The sequence below is a fragment of the Euphorbia lathyris genome, chromosome 9 (genome assembly GCF_963576675.1).
Source record: "Euphorbia lathyris chromosome 9, ddEupLath1.1, whole genome shotgun sequence".
Lineage (NCBI taxonomy): Eukaryota > Viridiplantae > Streptophyta > Magnoliopsida > Malpighiales > Euphorbiaceae > Euphorbia > Euphorbia lathyris.
In genome coordinates this window covers 51,259,368-51,281,047 of record NC_088918.1, presented here as the reverse complement: position 1 = coordinate 51,281,047, position 21,680 = coordinate 51,259,368, and the positions used below count along the sequence as shown (strand labels likewise).

General features: G+C 38.1%; 1 protein-coding gene across 1 annotated transcript; it reads right to left on the bottom strand.

Annotated features, from left to right (window-relative positions):
* Nucleotides 1-2,241: 2,241 nt before the first annotated feature.
* On the bottom strand, nt 2,242-9,353 carry LOC136206408 (chlorophyll synthase, chloroplastic). The gene is made up of 15 exons (XM_065997441.1): nt 9,140-9,353; nt 8,994-9,038; nt 8,808-8,896; nt 6,450-6,537; nt 5,946-6,031; nt 5,769-5,855; nt 5,617-5,682; nt 5,449-5,532; nt 5,291-5,352; nt 4,377-4,452; nt 4,234-4,296; nt 4,022-4,103; nt 3,848-3,924; nt 2,632-2,679; nt 2,242-2,546 (listed from the first exon to the last, which is right to left on the bottom strand). Exons 1-15 carry the CDS (start codon nt 9,243-9,245, stop codon nt 2,484-2,486), a joined length of 1,122 nt encoding a protein of 373 aa, XP_065853513.1. The 5' UTR covers nt 9,246-9,353; the 3' UTR covers nt 2,242-2,483.
* Nucleotides 9,354-21,680: the final 12,327 nt, after the last annotated feature.

Genomic DNA, 21,680 nt, shown 5'->3' with positions numbered 1-21,680 from the left:
TCTTCACCTCCTCAACCATCAACTCCCACTATATCATCTCCTATTTTAGCCCCCACTACATTATCTCCTGCACCTACTTCTCCAATCTCACCTTCTTCTGCTTCATTATCTGATATACCCTCTCCCTTGCCTGCTTCTTTACCAGTCAGGAGATCTACTAGAACTCGTGTTCCTCCTATCTGGCTAAAGGACTACAATGCTCCTCATATTTCAAATGTTACCTATACTATCACTGCTCCTTCCTTTCACTGTTTTCTTGCTCATCTTACCAATAATTCTAACCCTATTTACTTCAAAGAAGCTGTTCAACACTCTCATTGGGTTGCAGCTATGAATACTGAGCTTGAAGCTCTTGAAGCCAATGATACATAGGATGTCGCAACCTTACCTACTAGGAAAATTGCTATTGGGTGTAAATGGTTGTTCAAAACAAAATATAATCCTGATGGATCTGATGAAAGATACAAGTCTAGACTTGTTATTTTAGGTTGCAGACAGAAATATGGGGAAGACTATGCAGAGACTTTTGCTCCTGTGGCAAAAATGACTACAGTAAGGACCTTGTTGGCCGTTGCAGCTGTAGAAGATTGGTATGCTTTCCAGATGGATGTCACCAACGCATTTCTGCATGGTGATCTGCTCGAAAATTTCTATATGCTTCTTCCTCCTGGATACACTCATCTTGGATGCAGAATAAGTCAGGTAACATCTTCTATCCCCTCTGTTCAACACAAGTCTAATCTTGTATGCAACCTGAAAAAATCCCTCTATGGGCTTAAACAAGCACCAAGACAATGGTTTGCAAAGCTATCCACCACTCTTATCACTTTGGGCTTCATTCAATCCAAATCTGATTATAGTTTGTTCATCAATCATGATTCACAGTCTATTACTATTGTTTTGGTGGATGTCGATGACTTGTTGAAACAGCCTTCAATTGATCATCTTAAGCTCATGCTTTCTCAAACCTTTCACATGAAAGACTTGGGTCCTTTAAGATACTTCCTTGGCCTTGAAATAGACAGATCCTCCTCTGGCTTCTTTGTCTCACAAAAGAAATATGTCCAAGATATTCTTTATGAGTTTGATATGACTCATTGCAAACCTCTTAAGCTTCCTATGGAAAGTAATCTAAAACTGACCCCTGAAAAAGGAACTCCATTGCCAGACTCTTCTATACATCAGAGACTCCTAGGCAAACTTATCTATTTAACCATCACTCGGCCAGACATAGCCTTCCCTGTTCAACTGCTTAGTCAGTTTCTTCACTGTCCTACATCTATTCATATGCAAGCTGCAAAGCGTATTTTGTGTTACCTTGCAGGGACATTGTCCCAGGGCATTTTGCTTGCATCCTCTTCTGCTGCTTCTTTAACCGCTTACTGTGATAGTGACTGGGCTAGTTGTCCAATCACTAGAAGATCCACCACTGGTTTTTGCATCTTCTTTGGTGACTCCCCTGTTTCCTGGAAAGCCAAGAAACAGCCTGTTGTAGCTCGCTCCTCTGCTGAGGCTGAATACCGTGCTATGGCACTTACAACCTGTGAAATCACTTGGTTTTCAGCTCTTCTTAAGGACCTTGGTTTTTCCAAATTTCCTCCAACGGTGCCCAAGTGTGACAATCAAGCAGCTCTCTCAATTGCTGCCAACCCTGTTCTTCATGAACGCACCAAGCATATTGAGATCGACTGTCACTATGTTCGTGATCAAGTTAAGGCAGAGACTATCACCCCCACTTATGTGTCTTCTGCTAAATAGGTTGCAGATGTTTTCACCAAAGTTCTTACAGTTGCTCAACACAATCATCATGTTTCCAAGCTAGGAGCAATTCCTTCCTCCACAGTTTGAGGGGGAGTATTAAGGACCAATTCAGCTCTTTCATTTCCTTTATTTGTTTTTCTGTACTAGTTTGTATTTTTCCTTTTGTATTGTTGTTATCCTCACTGTCCTGACATGTGTTTTGTTGATAGTGAGGTGGTTATCCTTTCTTGTTTTTATTGTCTCATTTATATTCTTTGGTAAGGCTCCTTTTTTCCATTAATGAGAATGAAGCAATTATTGAGCTTCCTTTTGTGATTATTATCTAATTTCCTCTGATATTTTTTTGTGCTTCAATACCTGGTATTTTGCTTATTATTTTTCTTTTGGGTCTTAATCATTTTTCACACATTTTGTAATGGATGTCCCTCTCTCTCTTCAGAGAAGAACCCGAAATTCATGGCATTGGCATTACCAAAAAGGAGATCTAAAGTTTTGAATATAATATACTCCTCGGAAGGTAAAAGAGCTTCACCTCCACAAAATTTAAGATGTACACATGTTAATTTCCTTCTTCTTTAGGAAGACGAAAAGATATAGAAAAATAAAGGTGGAAAAATAGGACAAAAATAACAGTAGACAATCTTCGAGGGAGAGAGTAAAGCTGGTATATGATGGGTAGCATTTAGTTGTCCAGCTTGTGGTTTCCTAAATAACTGCTTCGATTAGTGACTTGTTGCTAAAGCAGTCACCAACAGACCCAGAACGAGAAAAGGCTGGGCACTTGCCTGAAAAAACACCAAACCAAACCAAACCAAATTTAGCTGCATTCGTCTTAATTAACTCATTTTAAGCATTGGCATCAACACTAACCTGGTATTTAACATCATACTTCACAGGGTCCTTCAGGAAGTACTGGAACTGCACCACACAAAATTTAAAATTAAGCTCAATCAGCACAATTATCATTTTCATTTATAGACTCAAGGCTTTGTCTTGAATTTCTTCAAAAGGAAACCTAACCAGACAAAAAGAAATGTGAACAAATTCAGCATGACTTCTATAAGTAATTAAGGATCAAGGTAGGTTGGTTTGGGCCTCCTCTCCTTAAGTCCAGACCTATGGCACTAAACGCGGGAAGAATACAATTAATAGCAACAAATCCTCTACGGTTTTCCACGAACGGATATGATGTTACCATTTATTCAGCAACAGATGACAGACGATTGAAGGAAAATGCTAACTGTAAGTTGGGAATAGTTGAAACACTTGACACAAACCAATAATCCATGCTTATATCAGTTTCCATCAAGTTGGAATAGTGTCTTGAAAAGAACCGATTGCATTTATTAATGGCACCCATAGTTATTAAAGGCGCAAGAAGGTCCTGGAGCCTAGGCGCACTAGAAAAAATATAGAGAGTCATAAATAACAACAATTAACATTTCTAAAATCCAACAAATTGTGTCGCTCTAAAAAAATAATATATAAAATCTAAATAACAAAAATTCAAACACTAAATTATATCCAATTATCCGTGATCTTAACCATAAAATGCATGAAATAAATTTCCAATTAGCTACTAACTCTTCCATAATTATAATTTATAATAAAATTTCTAAATTTGAAGACTAAAGTTCAATTAAATCCTATGTTCATTAACTAATGGTCCAATAACTACTTCTCATCAAAAGTCTCCATTTACGATATTTCTAAACTCTTCATAATGGATCGCCATTTTTTTGTTGTTCTTTGCTATTCCTGCCGACCAAATCTTCTTTCCTTTTTTTATTTCTTTTTACTCTAATTTAGTTTCAGTCGTAGATCATATAGAAAGGAAAGGGCTAAGATTAAAATATCCTATTTTTAACTTGGAACCCCCAAAAAAAGTGTAGCTTCTAAACTTGCGCTTAGGAGCGCCTCCCGGCAAGGCCCTAGGCTCAGAAAGGTGCACTCAGGTGTGTGCCTCTTGAACAGAGCCCACCTTTTTGCTTCTCAGACGACATGCCTGGGTCCTCGAGCCTTTTGAGCCTGAGGCGCACCCCATGCATGCCTATGATGGCATCTAACTTCAAAGAGCATTTTTTACCTGAAAAACGACCTGTGGAATTATCAAAGCAAGTAGGGCCAAGGCATAATAAGGTTTACCAGCTCCTAGCAGATAACCTGCATCGATGATAGATCCAAACAATTAAACCAATGGATAATAGATCCATTGCAGATTACAGATCATGATTTTGCTGTATCAACTTGAAAGGCATACCTGCCACAGAGATTTGAGTAATGTCGATAGCACCAACACATATCCACTTGGCAGTTTCAGCCCCAAAAGCTACTGGAAGTGACTGCTCATATAGCATTAGCACACTAAAGGATATAAAAAACAAAACAAAATAATATGAGGATGAAAAACATTTTATTTGAAGCCATGCACAGAGTATGAAGCACTGTGCATGAATAGGAACTAGTATTTACCTGAAGACCCATTGCTCTATCTCCTTCAATACTTTTGAAGTCATTTACAATTGCAATTCCAAGCTGAAATGTGAAAAATCGATTATGAAGAGAGTGACCAGATGGAAACAATTTGAACGTTGATGTATTTCAAATATGTGTACCCCAGCAATGCTGTACAATATAGTCAGAACGATTATGTCAGGTGTAAGAGTCCCGAACAATGCTTGACCAGCCCACCTATCAATTGGATGTTAAACTTGAACACGTAAGGTACAGAATATAGACCCTTGTTTTCTAGAAGTAGCATATCATATACTCCCTCCATTCCACTTTATTAGTCATTCTAGCAAGTGAGTTTTTTTCCCAAATATAAATATAAGTCATTTTAGTTTTCCAAGAACTTTTAGTTTAGTTTTTCGGTCCAAACATTACATTGGTCCATGTGTTTTTTAACATTCTAAGGCTTATTCTCCACTCATGGGAGAGAATTTTTTTTTAGTTAAGCAATGTAAATTCATTGATTTGACTCTATATCAATTGTATTTCTTAATTTGTGTGAAAAACCCTAGAATGACTAATATAATGAAATGGAGAGAGTAATTTGGGTGGCAGGAATTGCTTGCTTGTGCAAATTTTTTGTGTGACATCTTGGAGCAAGAAAACTCACAAGTCACAAGTTGATACTTCTCAGTCAAATGCTATTACCTTCAAGGATTATTATTCAAAATCATAACTGAAATATCACCGTTCCATGATATATAAAAACAACTAGGTTTTCACTAATTGGGCTAAGCTCAACAGTTAAACCCTAATTCTCCCAAAGGAAAGGAAATAAAGAAATGGATTTCTGAACTACGAAGATCCACGTTAGTTGATCAACGAAATTGCGATTTGTTCAGATAGAAAGGGCTAATCTAGTATGAAGCATATCTTGTATAAGAGAATCTCATTATATCATGTGTGCACTGTGCACCATACTAACCATAAAGTACCTAATAGCTAACTCTCTTCAAAGTTCAAGAGAAATAGCAACTGAGGGGCTTGTATATGAAATAGATGCTAATAAATATTATACCATGGTAAACTGATATAGCTTGCTCCAAGGGCAAAATTTCCAATCCATCCATTTTGTTTCAGCTGCAATAATGTTTGAAACCCGGTCATTATAAGCATATGTCTTTCTTTTGGCGTAAACATTAAACTAAGAGTTTCCTTGAAAGAAAGTAATCGAACCTTCAACGGTGGGGCAGAGTATATGTATGACAGTAAGGATCCACCCAGAGCAAGATAGAAGATTATAGGAAAGTTATGCCCTGCCTAGAAACATAAAAATAAGAGAATGAAAATTACGCATTGATTTCTAAATAAGCAAGAATTTGCATCAACCATTAAAATACCTACCCATACATCCAATAAACCGCCCAGGCCAAGGCCTCCTAGGAGTAATACCCAGACTTGAGTTATAACCTACAGTAAGTTTCACAAAATAAAGATAAGAAGATATGATACTGTCCAAGCCTATAATTTGTTAAGATGATGAGTTGTGTGCAGACCTCATTCTCGGAGATCGCCCCTGATGGAATTGGTCGATAAGGTTCGTTAATAGCATCAATTTCTCGGTCATAGTAATCATTTACCGTCTGTGAAAGTAAAGTAAAGGTTACAAATTTGAGCTCATTGGTTTCAATTCATCCAAAAATATGAACCAGGTTACATCTGCAGAAAGGAACCTGTGTGTATCCGGTGAGAAATGGGCCAGACATCAGCATGCAGACAATTGACTTAGCAACATCTTCAAAATTCCAATGAAAGTTTCCTGCAAAGCAAGCATGATAGCATCAGAAGTGCGTGATTGCGTGAATTCTTTCACACCTTGAAAATAAAGCTGTTACCTACATGCAAATGAAATTTATTAGTGCTAGTGAGCGGATTAAAATGATCTAGCTATCTACATGCAACAAAGCAGAAGACATGCTAAAATAAACCTTTGTGACTTGGAGAAAATTATGGTTAATTTTATAGGGTGGAAAAGGACTAAAGGAGGAATCTAAAGAAGGAAGAAAGGGGAAGAGTTTTGGTGGTGAAGCATTCATACATTTCTTAAGCCAAAAATATTGATTGCATGAGAAAACAACCCATAATTTTTAAATTCTAAAATGCTAGCATCTTGAAAATGATATGTGATAAGTAGGATGAGAAATTAAAGGTGACTCTGAATTTCAAAACAAGATTACCAGAAGCAGCAGCTCCACAAACTACTCCCCAGACCAATGGAGGCCAAGTAACAGGTTTTGTGAGTTGAAGACGGATCTTCCATTTGTTCTGCAGGATGGATCATGCAATCAGCGTAAACACAAGGCTTATATTCTTTCGAACTCATTTATCTCAAACTAACAGGCATTTGAACTGCTTATAAAAATCAATTGTCCTAGCAAAAATCAAATTTGGAAAGCAAAATAAATTTACTTGTAGTAGCATTAGTATCTATTCATTTAGATGCTTCATTATGCAACGAGGAATATCAGAATCCCGCATGAGGGCCATTCTGAATGCAACAGATGGGTAAAATTTCTTAGGCCTTGAATGTCAACCTGCACTTAATATACTTTTCTTGAAAATTTTCAAAAAATACAAATGGTTATACATTATGCACTACAAAGTTTATTCAGTTATAGGTGGTAGGCAAGCATAAGTGATAAGCTCACGTTATAGCTGTAATCTACCAGTAGCTCTAAGTAGTCAGCTTTTGACCAGAGCTGCAGATGCAAGGGTGAAGATATTCAGCATTTTTTTAGGAAGAACAGAAAATTATTTTCTTCTTGTTTGACCTTGGGGGTTCACTAATTCCCTTACAAATCTTAACCTTGTAATGTAGTATCTCTTACAGTAAATCCACTTGCCTTTTTACTTCTACTGACTAGTAGGGACAAAGATCTGACTTGACCATATAAGTGTGATGCAAATATTCTCCTTTTTTCAAACTGGATTTCAACATTATGAGGATAATGAAACTACAAGGCTTTGCTCTCCCTCTTTTTCTTGTTTTTTCTTTCATTTCTTTTCATGACTGTTGCTCCTTACTTCGAGGTCTATAGCCTTCTAATGAAATTGCCATCTATTATTCTTTCTATTTGTAAGATCATGATAATATGCTGCATATTGCTGCTTTGGGCCCTAATTTTAGCACTAACGGAATGTTTGTTAAGAAACTTCCTTACGTGTGGTGAAGCTCTTTGGTTGAGAGCTTACCTATTTGTCTTTAATGTAATTTTCCTTTGTTTAATATAAGTGCATTGCGCACAATTTTTTTTTTTTTTTTAAAAAAAGAAACTTCCTTACGTGTTTTTTCATCAAACTTATTGTTATTTTATTCTCGATATCATATAAGCACAAAATTACAGACAAAATAAATCTTGGCAGCACCAGGTATTTAGACTCGCTGATCAGGGCATCAGGAAGGGTTAGCCACATGTTTCAGTCTCCTACCTTCTTCAAGACATCCGAGTAAAATTTTTATGAAAACAGGAGGAGAACCCAGGTGACTAAAGAAATCTATTCTCACCAAGGACTGAGACAGTCCCGTGAAAAATTGTAAATTCCAAGTGAGGCTGACAGGAATCTCTCAGCCACTAGTGGGAAGTCTATCCACAATGGTAAATTGAAGCCACTAAAACCTATAAATACCTATAAAAGAAGACGAGAAAATGAATCTTATATATTCAGACTATCCTTATAGTGCTCTTCTCGACTCTTCCCTACTTACTTGAGCATCACGGATTAACAGAGTTTCACCTCTATTCTATTGCACAGACATGCCAGGAGGACCTCACTGAATTATCAGTCAAGTAATGGCATGTATCTAGATCCTAGTAAAAAAAAATGAGAATCTCAATTACTTCATAGTAATGCAAAGTATGCAGTCAGTTGCTACACCAAAAGCAGAAAAGGCTCCTCCGAATACACAGTTCAAAACTGCACTTGACCCTGGGATCAAGACATTTTCTCAATGGAGCCAAAAAAATAGGAGAAATAATTGTTAAAAAAAAAGGAAAAAGCTCATGTTTGGCCCTAGTACTTGCAAAGTTTATGGATTGAATCCATTGGTCATTTTTTCCTGTAATTACTAGAGACCTGATATGGAAGCATCTAAAACTAAAGCAGACTACATTTCAGAGAACATTTTATCATGGCATTATGAATTTCTTACATATGGCATCACTGATAACGAAGAAACATTCAAGAAAAGGCTGTAATGTTTCTCCGATTCCTCGGAAATTTCAACCTAGTTATCTCTCAAAGCAGTTATTCATGGAAGAAAGAATAATGAACCAACAGACAACCTTTTCTGTAGTTGTTAAGTGCGTATTCGACCTATGCTGTTATAGAAAAATCAGTTTCAATTCCCTATTCGTTTCATTGCAGTGGTTCCTTTATTGACTGCACGTCTTAATTTAGATACAATTATACAAAATTAGATTCTGACACCAGAATAAAAAGAAAAAAAAAAACTTAAACGAATTAGAAAGAGAAACCCCGGAAGGAATTGAAGCTCGATATACAATTGGAAAAGGAAGGGATTAATGAGCAGTCACCGTTTCTTGCGCCGCTCCTTTGATGCCAAGAAGCTGGTTGAAACTTGAACCGCTACTGGCAGGCGCCTTATCTGGTGCCTGAGGTTTAACTGTCACAGGTAGGAAAACAAAGCACCGATTCAAATAGTAAGAAACAACAAGCAAAACTCAATAATTAGTCACTACTAGCAATAAAAACACAAAAACCTTCATTAGCATCAGTCTCTGTTGCTCTAATTGTAAATCTACGCCCTGAAAAGAAAAGAAAAAGTATAAAAGGGTATTCAAATGATTGAGAAAGAATAAGTTAAAATGGACATTCAATATAGCAAAGGATGTGCGAGTTGACTCACTTGTAACAGAAATAGAGAGGGGAGGGAGAAGTGAGTGAGTTCGAACTCGGTTAGTGTGAATAGTGGATGAATTTATGGACAAAACTGAGCGAAGTGAAGATGCCATCAAAAATAGAAGCTAAGAAATGGACTTTGTAGAGTGGCGGAGAGAGTTAAGAGTTAAGACCTGGAGAGTAGAGAATATAGATGTTGTTGATGATGATGACGATATAAAAGTTAAAACTCCACCAGTACAAGTAATAAAAAAAAATATATTTGAATGGAGTAGGGAGGAGTGCTAGTGTGTGCTTGATTTTAGAGTTAACGCTTAATATATAAATATTAACAAAAAAAAATATAACTTAATAATTACGATTAATGATATAAAGGTTATATATAAATTAAATATTATTATTTTAGTTTCACATTTAATTTAAATAATCTATTTATAGATAAATATAATAATATAACTAAAGTTAATATATTATATTTTTTATCAGTAAAAAATGAGGAAGTGATACCTCAGCTCCATCGTTACTGTTTTATATTATATATAGATAGATATGCAGAGAATTAGAGAGATTTTAGAGATTAATTTAAATTATGTAAAACTTTTAGATATAGATATGCAGAGAATTAGAGGGATTTTAGGGATTAATTTAAATTATGTAGAACTCTTAGATATAGTACGGATAAAATAATCATTTTATAAATAAATATAATAATATAACTAAAGTTAATATGTTATATTTTATATTATATTTTTTATCAGTAAAAAAGGAGGAAGTGACACCTCAGCTTCATCGTTACTGTTTTATATTATATATAGATTTCAAATATAACTTTGTGGTTTCAATTTTTGGTAAATAAATAACTGTGTATGCTCCGTTTTTCAAAAACACGAAAACGGATGATGATGTCGTCTATATGCTGACGTGGCGGAAGATAATTTAGTTAATAAGAATTAATTTCAAATAAATTGTTGTGGTTTGCGTATTTTTGTAAATAGATACCTGTAATTTGGATATTTTTGCCAATAGATACTCGTGGTTTGGATGTTTTTGCAAATAAGTATCTGTGGTATAACAAACCATAAACAAACGCTTAATTTAGGCAAATATTGTCCAAAAACTGAAGCTTAATAATATTGGCAATTCCATACACAAAATAGCTAAAAGAGGATTTGTCATTTCCATGTCATAATACAGATACAAAAACATCTAATCAACAAGTGATCACACATGATAACTTATGGAAAAATCCTTGATCGGAGCACTTCCCTGTGAGGCGCCGTTGGGATCGGCCGGGGACACTCGGATGCCAAAGTCAGTAATATTTTTGAGAATAAACTGTAAGCATAAAAGTAGAGAATCAGTAAGTGTACCCCAATAGCTTGGGATGCAAGCTATTTATAGTCATGTAGTTGTAACCCTCGGTAACTAGAAAGTCTCCATTAATGCTCCATTAATGGCGGTTACTAATCTTATTCAAGTATGACCGTTAGCACATTAATGAGTTATTAGTTGCCTTTATTGGGAATCGGCTTTGCCATTGAGTTGGTGTATCGAGGTATGATGGCGGGTCTCCCAAGGCGTTTGACTCTTTGTGGCGTGTTGGAGAATCTATAGATCCGCCACCTATGAGTCTTGCTTTATACGCCATCTGGAGATTCGCCAGTGAATCCTTATCCATAAGAGTATTGGTGGCGGATTCTTCATTCTTTATCTAATTATCCTTTTTCCCCATGTATGATATTTGGATGTTATGGAGATGTAGATGAACAGTCATGTCATTACTCATCTTTAATTGCTATCAATTCTCCATTAATCCCAGCATTTATCCTTGAAACCCTCAGAGTTGGAGTATTCGAACAGTCAAGTCTTTATTCCCCTTTAATGGCTATTAATTGCCATTTAATTATATTTATTCCCATTCATGGATGGTAATAAAGGCACCTTTTGGTATTCTTAGATCCGTCAAGGTGTATGTACGCTCTCATTGAGAACAATGGCGGGTCTCGTCATGGTCCACGTGGCGTGGCATAATGCTAAAGACTCCTTCCTTTTCCTCATTATTTGCATATTCACCCCTGCATTAACCATGCATTAATTATCATTAATTCCACATTAATCATGCATAAATATCTCTTTTAGAAGGAATAATGGTTTGCCATTATTTCTATTAATTTTCCTTTATACCTTATTCAAGAATAATTTGGGTTGTTATCAGAAGCCCCCCCTAAAGGTATTAAAAGCTCTTTAGGGCTGTCTAAATGGTGTTTTATTTTTCTATCTTGGAGGAAAGTGGACCCGCCCTAGATGGGGGATCATATATGGAAATGATGCGCCTTTTGGGGCTTCCTTATGCGAGATCTTATGAACAAGATCCGCCCTATGTGGGATCATATATGGATATGATGCACTTTTAGGGGCTTTTGATTCCTTGTGGATAGGTGGCCAACCGTATCCATTGTTATCCTCTAGGGGCTTCTTGAGAGTTATATTTCCTTTAGAAAGGGAATAACCCGCCCTTTATGGGACCATTTGTTCCTACCGCATAGGATTATGATTCGCCTTAGGGACTTCTTTTCTTCAGTTCTGCCATATTGAGGAGAATGACCCGCCCTTAGGGATCAGTAAGAATGATCAGCCATTTAGGGACTTTTGTGCATTTTGTGGAGGCGAGACTTTGTTATTTTTATGATGAAGATGAGGATTCATTACTTTGATGAAAATGAGGCTTCATTAATTGGATGAAGATGAGGCTTCATTGATTGGATGAAGACGAGGCTTCATTGATTGGATGAAGATGATGCTTCATTAATTGGAGATGAAGACGAGGCTTCATTATTTGGATGAAGACGAGGCTTCATGAATTGAATGAAGACGAGGCCTCATTAATTGAATGAAGACGAGGCTTCATTATTTGGAGATGAAGATGAGGCTTCATTACTTGGATGAAGACGAGGCTTCATTATTTGGAGATGAAGATGAGGCTTCATTAATTGGATGAAGATGAGGCTTCATGAATTGAATGAAGACGAGGCCTCATTAATTGAATGAAGACGAGGCTTCATTATTTGGAGATGAAGACGAGGCTTCATTATTTGGATGAAGACGAGGCTTCATGAATTTGATGAAGACGAGGCTTCATGAATTGAATGAAGATGAGGCCTCATTAATTGAATAAAGATGAGGCTTCATTATTTGGAGATGAAGACGAGGCTTCATTATTTGGATGAACCTTTTTCTTTCCAGAACTATTTTTACTAATGCATTATATCTTTTAGCAAGTAACTTTTTAGAATCTGGTTTAGGATTTCTCCGATTGTTTAGGGTAGGTGGCCAGCCGTACCCCAATGTGTGAACCTTTGTGAAGGTTAGAAGCTTTTATTCCTGGTGAGGAAGTTAAGCTGCCTTAGGCGATCGATTTGCTTCCTATCTTTGAGGTGAATCGATCCGTCGCCAGGTCTTGAGACTCTTCTTTGGGAAGAGTATTTGAGAGTGTAAAGTTCTCACATCTGAGAAATGTTTTAACTCTGTCTCCGACGACGATCAATCGTTTCCTATCTTTGAGGTAGATCGATCCGCCGCTGAGATTATTGTTCTCCTATCTTTGAGGAGAAAGTTTAGGGTGTAATTTTCTCATGTTTGAGATAATTTTAACCCACTTTTGATGGTGACCAATATTTTTCCTATATTTGAGGAGAGAGTTGAGCTCATTTGAAAGCTTATGAGGGTCTGTGCTTCTTATCTTTGTGGAAAGGGGATCCGCCCGTGATGGGGATCAATTGTCCTATCTTTGAGGTAATTGATCCGTCTGTGGAACTTTTCATTCGCCAGCCACTGGGCGTATATCAGGAATAAAAGCTAGGCAAATGAATATAAGAAGTATGGCGAGAAGAATAAATTATAAAATATAGGATACTATAACAGTTTAATGCACATATAAGAATACGTAAAAATACTGATTTTTTGTCCTATGGTTTCGTCTTTTCTGAGCAACTAGAACCGCATCCTCAATGATGTTTAACTTATGAGTAATCACATCTGGGCTTACTCCTGTGGGGATCTCATTCTCCTATGCAAATAGGCTTTCAGACTCAATGAGAACTTTCGTAACATCCTCCTTGATCTCAGGTTTTAATCCTTTGGCGATCCGCACCCGCTTTCCATCAGCAATAAGGAGTGTTTCTGTGTCGCCCAAAGCTGTAGTGACAAGTTCATCTTCCTCACCTTCGTCATCTTTAAATTGTGGGAGGATCGATAGCGACGTCAAGTAGGTCTCTTGAACCGCCTTTTGGTTCCCGCTAATCATTATTCCTCCTTTGCTGGTGGGAATGTACATTGCCATACGACGGATGGAAATTAGGGCTGCAACCTCTGAGATGAAGGGCCGCCCAAGAATGATGTTATAATATTATTGTCCATTCATAATAGAGAACTCCAGATCACCAATCCACGCTTGATCATCATCCGCCAGCTTGCATTCCAAAGTTACCTGGTCCTTGGCCCGGATAGTGTGACCTGTCACTCCCATGATGTCAACAATGGTTGTTTCTATTTGGATCGGATCAACCTTTAGTTTGGCGAATGCACCTATGGTGATGACATTGCAAGAACTGCCCGTGTCTACCATTACTCGCTTCATTTCATCTCCCATCCTTCAATTGTCAACGCATCTGTATGTGGAGAGATTACTGGACCTGTTTCTACAAAAGGGGCAATTGAGGGATGTTTTATCCAGAACGGATATTTTTGCTTTTTCCACGGGTGGTTGATACACTGGTCCATCTGCTGTGACATTAATGACACTTTTGAATTTCTTTTTGGGATCTGTCTTCTGCTTGTCGTCTTGTTATTTGTTATTCTGGACAAAGCTATCTAGTTTGCCAGCTCCAAGCAAGCTTCAGTGTGGTGGCCAACCTGTAGTACGCTTTGGCGTTTCTTCCAACGGTTACATGCTCCCCTCCTTTGGGTTCGGGATATGTAATGTCCCGCTTATATTGATTCTTTTCTTTTATATTGTGGCAAGTTGGAAGCTTTAATCATTTTTTCCGCCTCGTACCCCATGATTCTCGCTGTGAATGGCGAATTCCTATTAACTGGATGGCGTATCTTTGTGCATTGTTCTCTTGTCTATCCAGAGTGGCATGCACTCGCCTTTCAATCTCATCATTCGTGTGTTCAATGTTGAATCATAATGGTGAAGCCGGCTCTTGATCTTGATCTCGATCATGTTGAGGTTATGCTTGGAGCTATGGTTTAACGCGGATGGATGTTGTCACAACCGTGGGAGCCATTTTATCTAGCTTCGAATATCTTGTCTCCGCATCCTTCAACATTTTGCTAACATAATAGATGGAGAACTGATGACCTTCTTCTTCTTGAATAACCACGGTGCACATAGCTTTATCCATGACAGATTGATACAAATGCAGGTCTCCCCTTCAGATTGGGCTGCTCATCAATGGTGGTTCTGCTAGGAATTGTTATATACCTTGATATGCTTGTTGACAATCTTTCTAGTACGATGATCCGCTCGTTCAACCTCTGGATCTTTCTCACCCATAGTGGGGCTTTTATTTAGGCGCTCTTTTCACCTTTTTCCTCGCATGGCTTTTATTTAGGCGCTCTTTTCACCTTTTTCCTCGCAGGGCTTTTTACTTTATCTGGATTTGCTCTAACTCCTTTTTTGCTAATGACATAGTCAAGGAATTTTTCTGAAGTGACTCTGAATATACACTTCTCTGGATTGAGCTTTATTTTTCATGCTAGTGTTTGGCACTGGTTGCATTATTAGCAATTCCCTTGTACCTGTGGGTTAGCACTGAAAGAACTCCAGAAGTGGGGCATACCCTGTCCATTATTAAAAGATTGTGGTAAGGCATAAAAGCTATATTCACTTACCTTGGGGATCAGTGGCTTGATCCACGGAACATACTTCATAGCAAAAGACTGTTTGCATTGGCCTTGTTGGCAAATATCATGTATAATGCAATGTCTCTTTATGGAATTTTTAGTTCATCTTGGAATCAACTTAATAATTCCTTCACGTTGGTCCCTGACTCTAGAATGAACTTAGTCAAAGGACAAAACCGAGTAAATATTATATGTCAAACAAATTCATAATAGAATTTTAATCGTGCTTGTTTTAATAATAATATCACGTATAACGGTCATAACCATAAAGATTGCTACTGCACATGAATATCATAATGAATTCTTAATAAATAACCATAATGAGAATGGTTTAAGAATAATGTCCTTTTGTATTTCAATGCGCATTAATATCCAAGATAGCATATTTATTTGAAACGTCATAAAAGTTATGACATTCTATATTTGGTAAGATATCTTACATAGTTGCTATTTACTTGCAATTAATATTGTGCATCCATACATTAATGGCATTCAGAGATCATTAAAGCCTCATTTGAATGGGGTGTAATTAAAGAAAGGTAAGTGATGATTTAATAATATAGTTATATATAAAATTACTCTTATATCATTTCATTTGTATGAAATAAAAATAAAAGAGAAAGGGTAATTTTGGAAGAAAAATACATGTACCATGATTCTCCTCCAATTTGGAGTATAAGGAAAATTACTCAAAATCCACTCTCACCTACCTTCACATACAATCCTCCAATCTTTAAGGAATTCTCATGTATATCCTAAGAATTTTGCATAAATTAATGTTCTGATTCGAAACCGACACTTGCACTATTTTATAGTTAGCTCAGGACATGAAAGTTTTGTTTATCCAATTTGGTAATTCATCAGCCCATAATGGCTTTAATAGTTAGGGAAAATTACAGGATAATTACAAATAGACTCAATATTTTCAAGTCTCTTGTGTTGGTAACAGAAATTCTAACAATGTCAAATAAACAGTTTTTATATGAATAGACACATCCTTGTAAAAAAGGGAATGAAATAACTGTTTGACAAAACAAAGGTTCCTGACCCTACTATCTTACCCTTCTTGTTGTCTCCAAAACTTACGCTTCCTCCTCGTTTACGCTCAAACGTGATGAACTGAGTTTCATCACCAGTCATATGCCTTGAGCATGCCCTGTCAATATACCACATCTTTGACTTCTCAGCACATCTCAGGCTTACCTGCATTGTAACTAGTTACTTTTAGGTACCCAATTCTTTTTGGGTCCTTGCTTGTTAGGTGCAACAGGTAAAGCATCATATTTTATTTTATGGCGACATACTTGGACAGTATGGCCATTCTTTCCACAGAAGTCACAGCTGACCTTCTGTTTAGGTTGTCTCACTGACTGGTCAGCACCCCAGTGCTGAGCATGCCAGCACACCTTTGTGGTGTGACCTTTCTTCCCACAGAAGTCACACTGGACGTTCCGCTGGGGATTCCATCTCTGCTGAGTACCTTGGTACTGAGTTCTCAGAGGAATGTTTCTTTTATTTGGAACCTTTAATTGGTTCTGGATAGTTGTGACGTCCTTTCTCAGTTTCTTCGAAACTGATTGGACTTCAGAGACAGAATCATGTATGATCTTCATGTTATCATGCAAAGTTGAGTTGTCCTGAAGAAGGTATCTGAGGTCACTCAGCTTGACCTCTTCAACCTCATCACAGCGCCTGCTGAGTGCTCTAATTTTCTTATTACACTTTTTGACAAGTGTATAGAGATCACTCGGGGCATTACCCATTTCATTTCTGAGCTGGGAAAGTGATATTACCTCATTTGATTGCTCCTCATCATCAGATTCAACGGAGGGGTCAGCATGCTCAGAGACACATGGCTCAGCAAGTTCGTCAGCCATGAAGCATATCTTCGCTGACTCGGTGGCCTCGGCTTCTGTTGATGAAGACTCATCACTGTCGCTCCATGTAGCCACCATTGCCTTTTTGCCGTTCTTCTTGTCTTTCCTCAGCGTGGGGCAGTTTGACTTTATATGGCCAGTTTGATGACATTCAAAGCACGTAATGGGCTTTGAGTTGTCTTTCTTGTATTTTCTGTCGCTGGAGTCAGCTTTATACTTATCAAACTTTCTGTAAGGCTTCTTAGAATATTTGTCATTCTTCATGAAGAGCCTTTTCATCTTCCTTGTGAACATAGCCATCTCCCCATCATCTGTTGAGCTCCCATCAGTGGAGTCGGCTTTCATGACAAGAGACTTCTGTTTCTTGTCTTCAGATTTTTCCTTCACCTCGAAGTTTTTCATAGATATCTCATGGGTCAGCAACGAGCCGATGAGTTCGTCATATTTGTAGGTGGTTAAATCCTGAGCTTCCTCAACAGCGGTCTTCTTTGCTTGCCAGTCTTTAGGAAGACTCCTGAGTATCTTTTTGACTTGTTCTTCCTCAGTGAAGATCTTCCCAAGTCTCTTGAGCTCATTAATGGTGTTGGTAAACCTTGCATTCATGTCAGATATGCCCTCATCATTGTTCATCTCGAACAGCTCGTACAGTCTCATCTGCTGGTTCACCTTGGACTCCTTTACTTTATTGGTTCCTTCGTAGGTGACCTCCAGCTTCTTCCAGATCTCTTGCGCTGACTCACAACCTGAGATTTTATTATATTCTGCAGCATCGAGCGCACAGTGAAGCATATTAATAGCCGAAGCGTGATTTTGAAGCTTCTTGAGATCATCCTCTGTCCATTTGGCCTCAGCTTTTACAACTGTTAGTCCAGCCACAACTTCGACAGGTACAAATGGGCCTTGCACTATAGATAGCCAGGCATTCATATTTTTAGCCTTAATGAAATTTTTCATCCTATTCTTCCAGAAGGTATAGTTAGACCTGAAGAATAGGGGAGGCCGAGTGATGGACAGCCCCTCAGGCAATATCTGAGTTGTTTGGTTTCCTGGGAGAAACCGAGTACTGTTTTCGCCCATAGTGGGGATCAGCTCAAGGTTGTTAAACCTTTTACAGTGAGCTTTTAAGCTCTGATACCACTTGTTGGTCCCTTATAACGTTACAAGTATAGTTCCAAGGGGGGGGTTAGGAACTATTTAAACTTTTTTAATTCTTAGGGCATACTTCTTTTCTTAAGAGAAAAGGTTTTAACAGCGGCGCTGAGTAATCAGTAAGATACTGGCTTAGTCAACTGGTGACTAGGTCAGTTTCTTGACTTGAGTCAGGAGATAGCACTTAAAGTCTATTCCTGAGCTCAGATGTTCGATGCGCACAACTCAGCTTGACCTCTTTACTTGGTCAGTTTTTGGTTATTTAAGTAAGCAATATATATAAGGAGTTTAAGGTAAGAAATACGTTACTCAGCAGATTTATCCAGGTTCGGCTTCTTCTAAGCCTACGTCCTATCCCCGGAACACGTTCCGAGATTTCGAATCCTCTGCTGAGCTCTTTAAAGGTAGATCCTCAAACCTTTTACAATCTTAGCAACTGAGTATAACAAGAGTACCTTCCTCTATACCTCTACTCAATCCTAATCTCTCGCTGAGTACTATAACCGAGTACTCAGTCTCTCCTTTCTAATCTCTAGAAATGATAAGTGTTTGTCCTAAACAATGATTGCTAAGACACCTTAGATGATTGAATAATCACTCTAGACTTTTACACAAGGGTATGAAATGTAGTGTAAGACTTGCTTTGCTTTTTTCTTGCAGAACTTGCGTAGAAATTTGGTCAGCGTAATGGCTTGATCAAGTTCTGTGTGGAATGAAGCTTCTGATGGCACTATTTATAGAGACGTCTTGAGGCATCGGTCATTTCGAATTTCGAAATAACCGTTGGAGGGAAACGGCTTCCTGTCGTTGTCATCCTGACTTGCTCAGAGCTCTCGGCCAATCAGATTTGAGTATCTTCTGTCCTTGGTCAACTTTTGGTCAGCTCGGCAGAATGTCTCTCCTTTTATGGTAAAGTCAACTGGACAGCATACTGTGTCGTCTGAACTTTACCCAAAGTGGAAACACTTTGTCTGTAAGTTTTCCTTAGCCAGATGTTGTCTTGTACGTGTTGTCGAATAAACTCAGCAGCTTCGTTCCGAAGTTGTTCCTTGAAGGTCTTCTAGATCCTTCTTCCGCTGAGTTGTGTTTTGTCTATAATGACAACGTTTTGACAAATGCGGGCCGAGTTGTATTGAACTGTTTGACTTGGGCTTTGACTCTTGTATTGGGCTTGGGTCTTTTAATCCTTATGTCTTATAAACAATTTAACTCAACATTGAACAAACACATTAGTAGAATAAATCAAAGCATTTAAACTTAGTGTGTTTAGAATATGTTTTTAATTATACTTAAACAATTTTGTCAAATCAAAATTATGTAGAAAGGTGTTTCAACAAACTCCCCCATTTTGATGTTAGCAAAACTATTCATCGAGGAACTCAGTATTGAGCTCCCCCATGATAGTTGACCTATTATAACTTAGCAAAACTCCCCCGTAAGGGTTGAGCTACTGACTTAGTTTTACTCTAAACATTTAAAGGTTTAATCGAGTAAGTCTAAGGTCAGTTTTCAGATATAGGTCAGCTCATGGAACATATTCTATTTTACTCAGTGTTTAAGTGGAAGGTTTTATCATTTAGAGGGCGCTGAGTAATTTGTTGTTTAATGAGTTTTATAAGGCAATGTTTTATAAACATATAGGTCAGTGTCAAACATGTTATCATCATTTGGTTCAATCAATAAATTTGATAAGCCTTTAAACACAGCAGATTTAATTGAAGATACATAATGACATAATACACAACATTGTATAAAAATAATTCATAACTCAAAGTTTGAACAGAAGGTGCAAGTATTGATATTTAATATAGGTAGTCAGTGTTTACAAACAAAAGTTCAAGATAGGCATAGAGACTACATACTTAGCCTATACTGAGCTAGCCTATATCTATTTCTTTTTCTTCTGTTGTGACTGACTAGACCCATGCTGTGTTCTCGCTTGTTCTTTCTCCCCCGTTTTGTCAGCATCGGGAGGAGGAATCCTAAAGCTTTCGGTTAAGATGGCCCTGGTCAGTTCTGTGGACAGCGGTTTAAGTCTGTTAGCACTTTCATTGACACCATCAAAGATAGCCACTCTATTATCTGAGACCTCAGCGGGTATATTAAGCTCAGCAGCGCTGATCATGCTGACTGTGAAGGCTTGAGATTTGCCTATCCATGTAAGTGCATCGGTCAGGCCAGCAATGACTTGATGGAATGTTTTGAGTAAGTAGGTGTCATAGTATTGACGCTGAACATTGCTGTGACGTATGTGGTTGAAGGTTTGTCTGGTGATAGACAGCATTTCATTTTGTTTCATAGCGTCAGTGTCCATCTCTTGCTTGTTCAGATTCAGCAGTCGAACAGCCTCACCAATTTGCTCCACTGAGCACTGAGAATAGGAAGCCATTTGCTCATTGGTTTTGATTTGCTCGATGTGAAGCTGAGCAAAAAGCATCTTTACTTCATCAGAAGTTGCATAGCGTGTGTTCGCAGCTGACAAAGTCTGAACTTGTTGTTGTAGAGCGTTTAAGTGTTGAACTATTGTCAGCTGGATCTCAGCCAGCTTTGCGATGGAATACTGCTTAGCTTGCTGTGCTTGATAGGTAATGATGATATTTATCAAGTCCTTAAATCCCTTAACTTCATTTAGAAGCTGAGTAACTTGGGAGAGCGGAGTAGTCTCAACATTAGAAGACCCAGCAGCAGGAGTAGAAGTTTGTTGAAGGTCTTTGATTAAAGTCTGTACTGAGTCGATGATGCGTTTTCCAGACTCAGTGACATTCATGTAGCTTAGAGAACCTTCATTAAGTTGCCTTGGTTCATCAGTATGACCTAATGGAAGAGGAGTGAGAGGAATGACAGGGTCAGTGACTGGAAGTGTGGTTCCAATCTGCACTTAAGCTTTTGGTAGAACTGATTGATCGGCAGATGTGTTGAGTGGGGAAGTAGAAATTCGAATACTGTCAGTGCTGATGGGGGCAGAGATGTTAGGAGTCAACACAATACTTGGATGGACAGTAATCGGCTCAACTTGACTTGTTGAGTTGGCGGAAGCATTCAAATCGGCATGTTCCTTTTGGGAAGAAACAGAGGCTTGCTTTTCGATAGATGCCGATGTAATAGAAGGTGGTTGTCATTTGAAAAATTTCATCTTAACTGCAGAAGGGTCCTGGGTTGGCTTCTGAATAACGAAGTCAGGAAGAGTTGGTTGTGGAACAGGAATGTCGTTGACTGTCTTCTGACTGGCCTTAACCAATCTTCTTTTTCGAGGAGGAGTGTCAGCTTGAATAGATTCTCCTGAGTGAGATGGAGAAGTTTCTTCTTGTTCAGCATCAAGCTGGTCAGCTTGCTCATGTACTTGATCAGCATTGTGTTGGTCATGGTCTTGTTCTTCTCCAGCAGCCAACTCAGTATTGGCTTGCTCAGCTTCAACCTCACTGGTTGTCTCCTCATTATCCTCAGCGTCATCCTGACCGCTGGCTTCTTCTTCTTCGTCATCTTTTGAACTATCACCATCTAGTTCTTCCTCAACTTGTGCAATAAACTGGTCGTCCAGATGCACCTCTTCTTCTTGTTCCTCAGCTACAGTTCCTAGACACTGTGTGTAGTGAGAGTCACCAGGCATAACAACGT

What these genes read in the sequence shown, in the direction of transcription:
- LOC136206408 (XM_065997441.1), bottom strand. Translation starts at nt 9,245, where the DNA reads ATGGCATCTTCACTTCGCTCAGTTTTGTCCATAAATTCATCCACTATT. An exon ending in TTGTGGAGCTGCTGCTTCTG is followed by an intron (nt 6,032 to 6,449) that starts GTAATCTTGTTT and finishes CTTGCTTTGCAG; the next exon opens with GAAACTTTCATTGGAATTTT. An exon ending in GCGGTTTATTGGATGTATGG is followed by an intron (nt 5,533 to 5,616) that starts GTAGGTATTTTA and finishes TTATGTTTCTAG; the next exon opens with GCAGGGCATAACTTTCCTAT.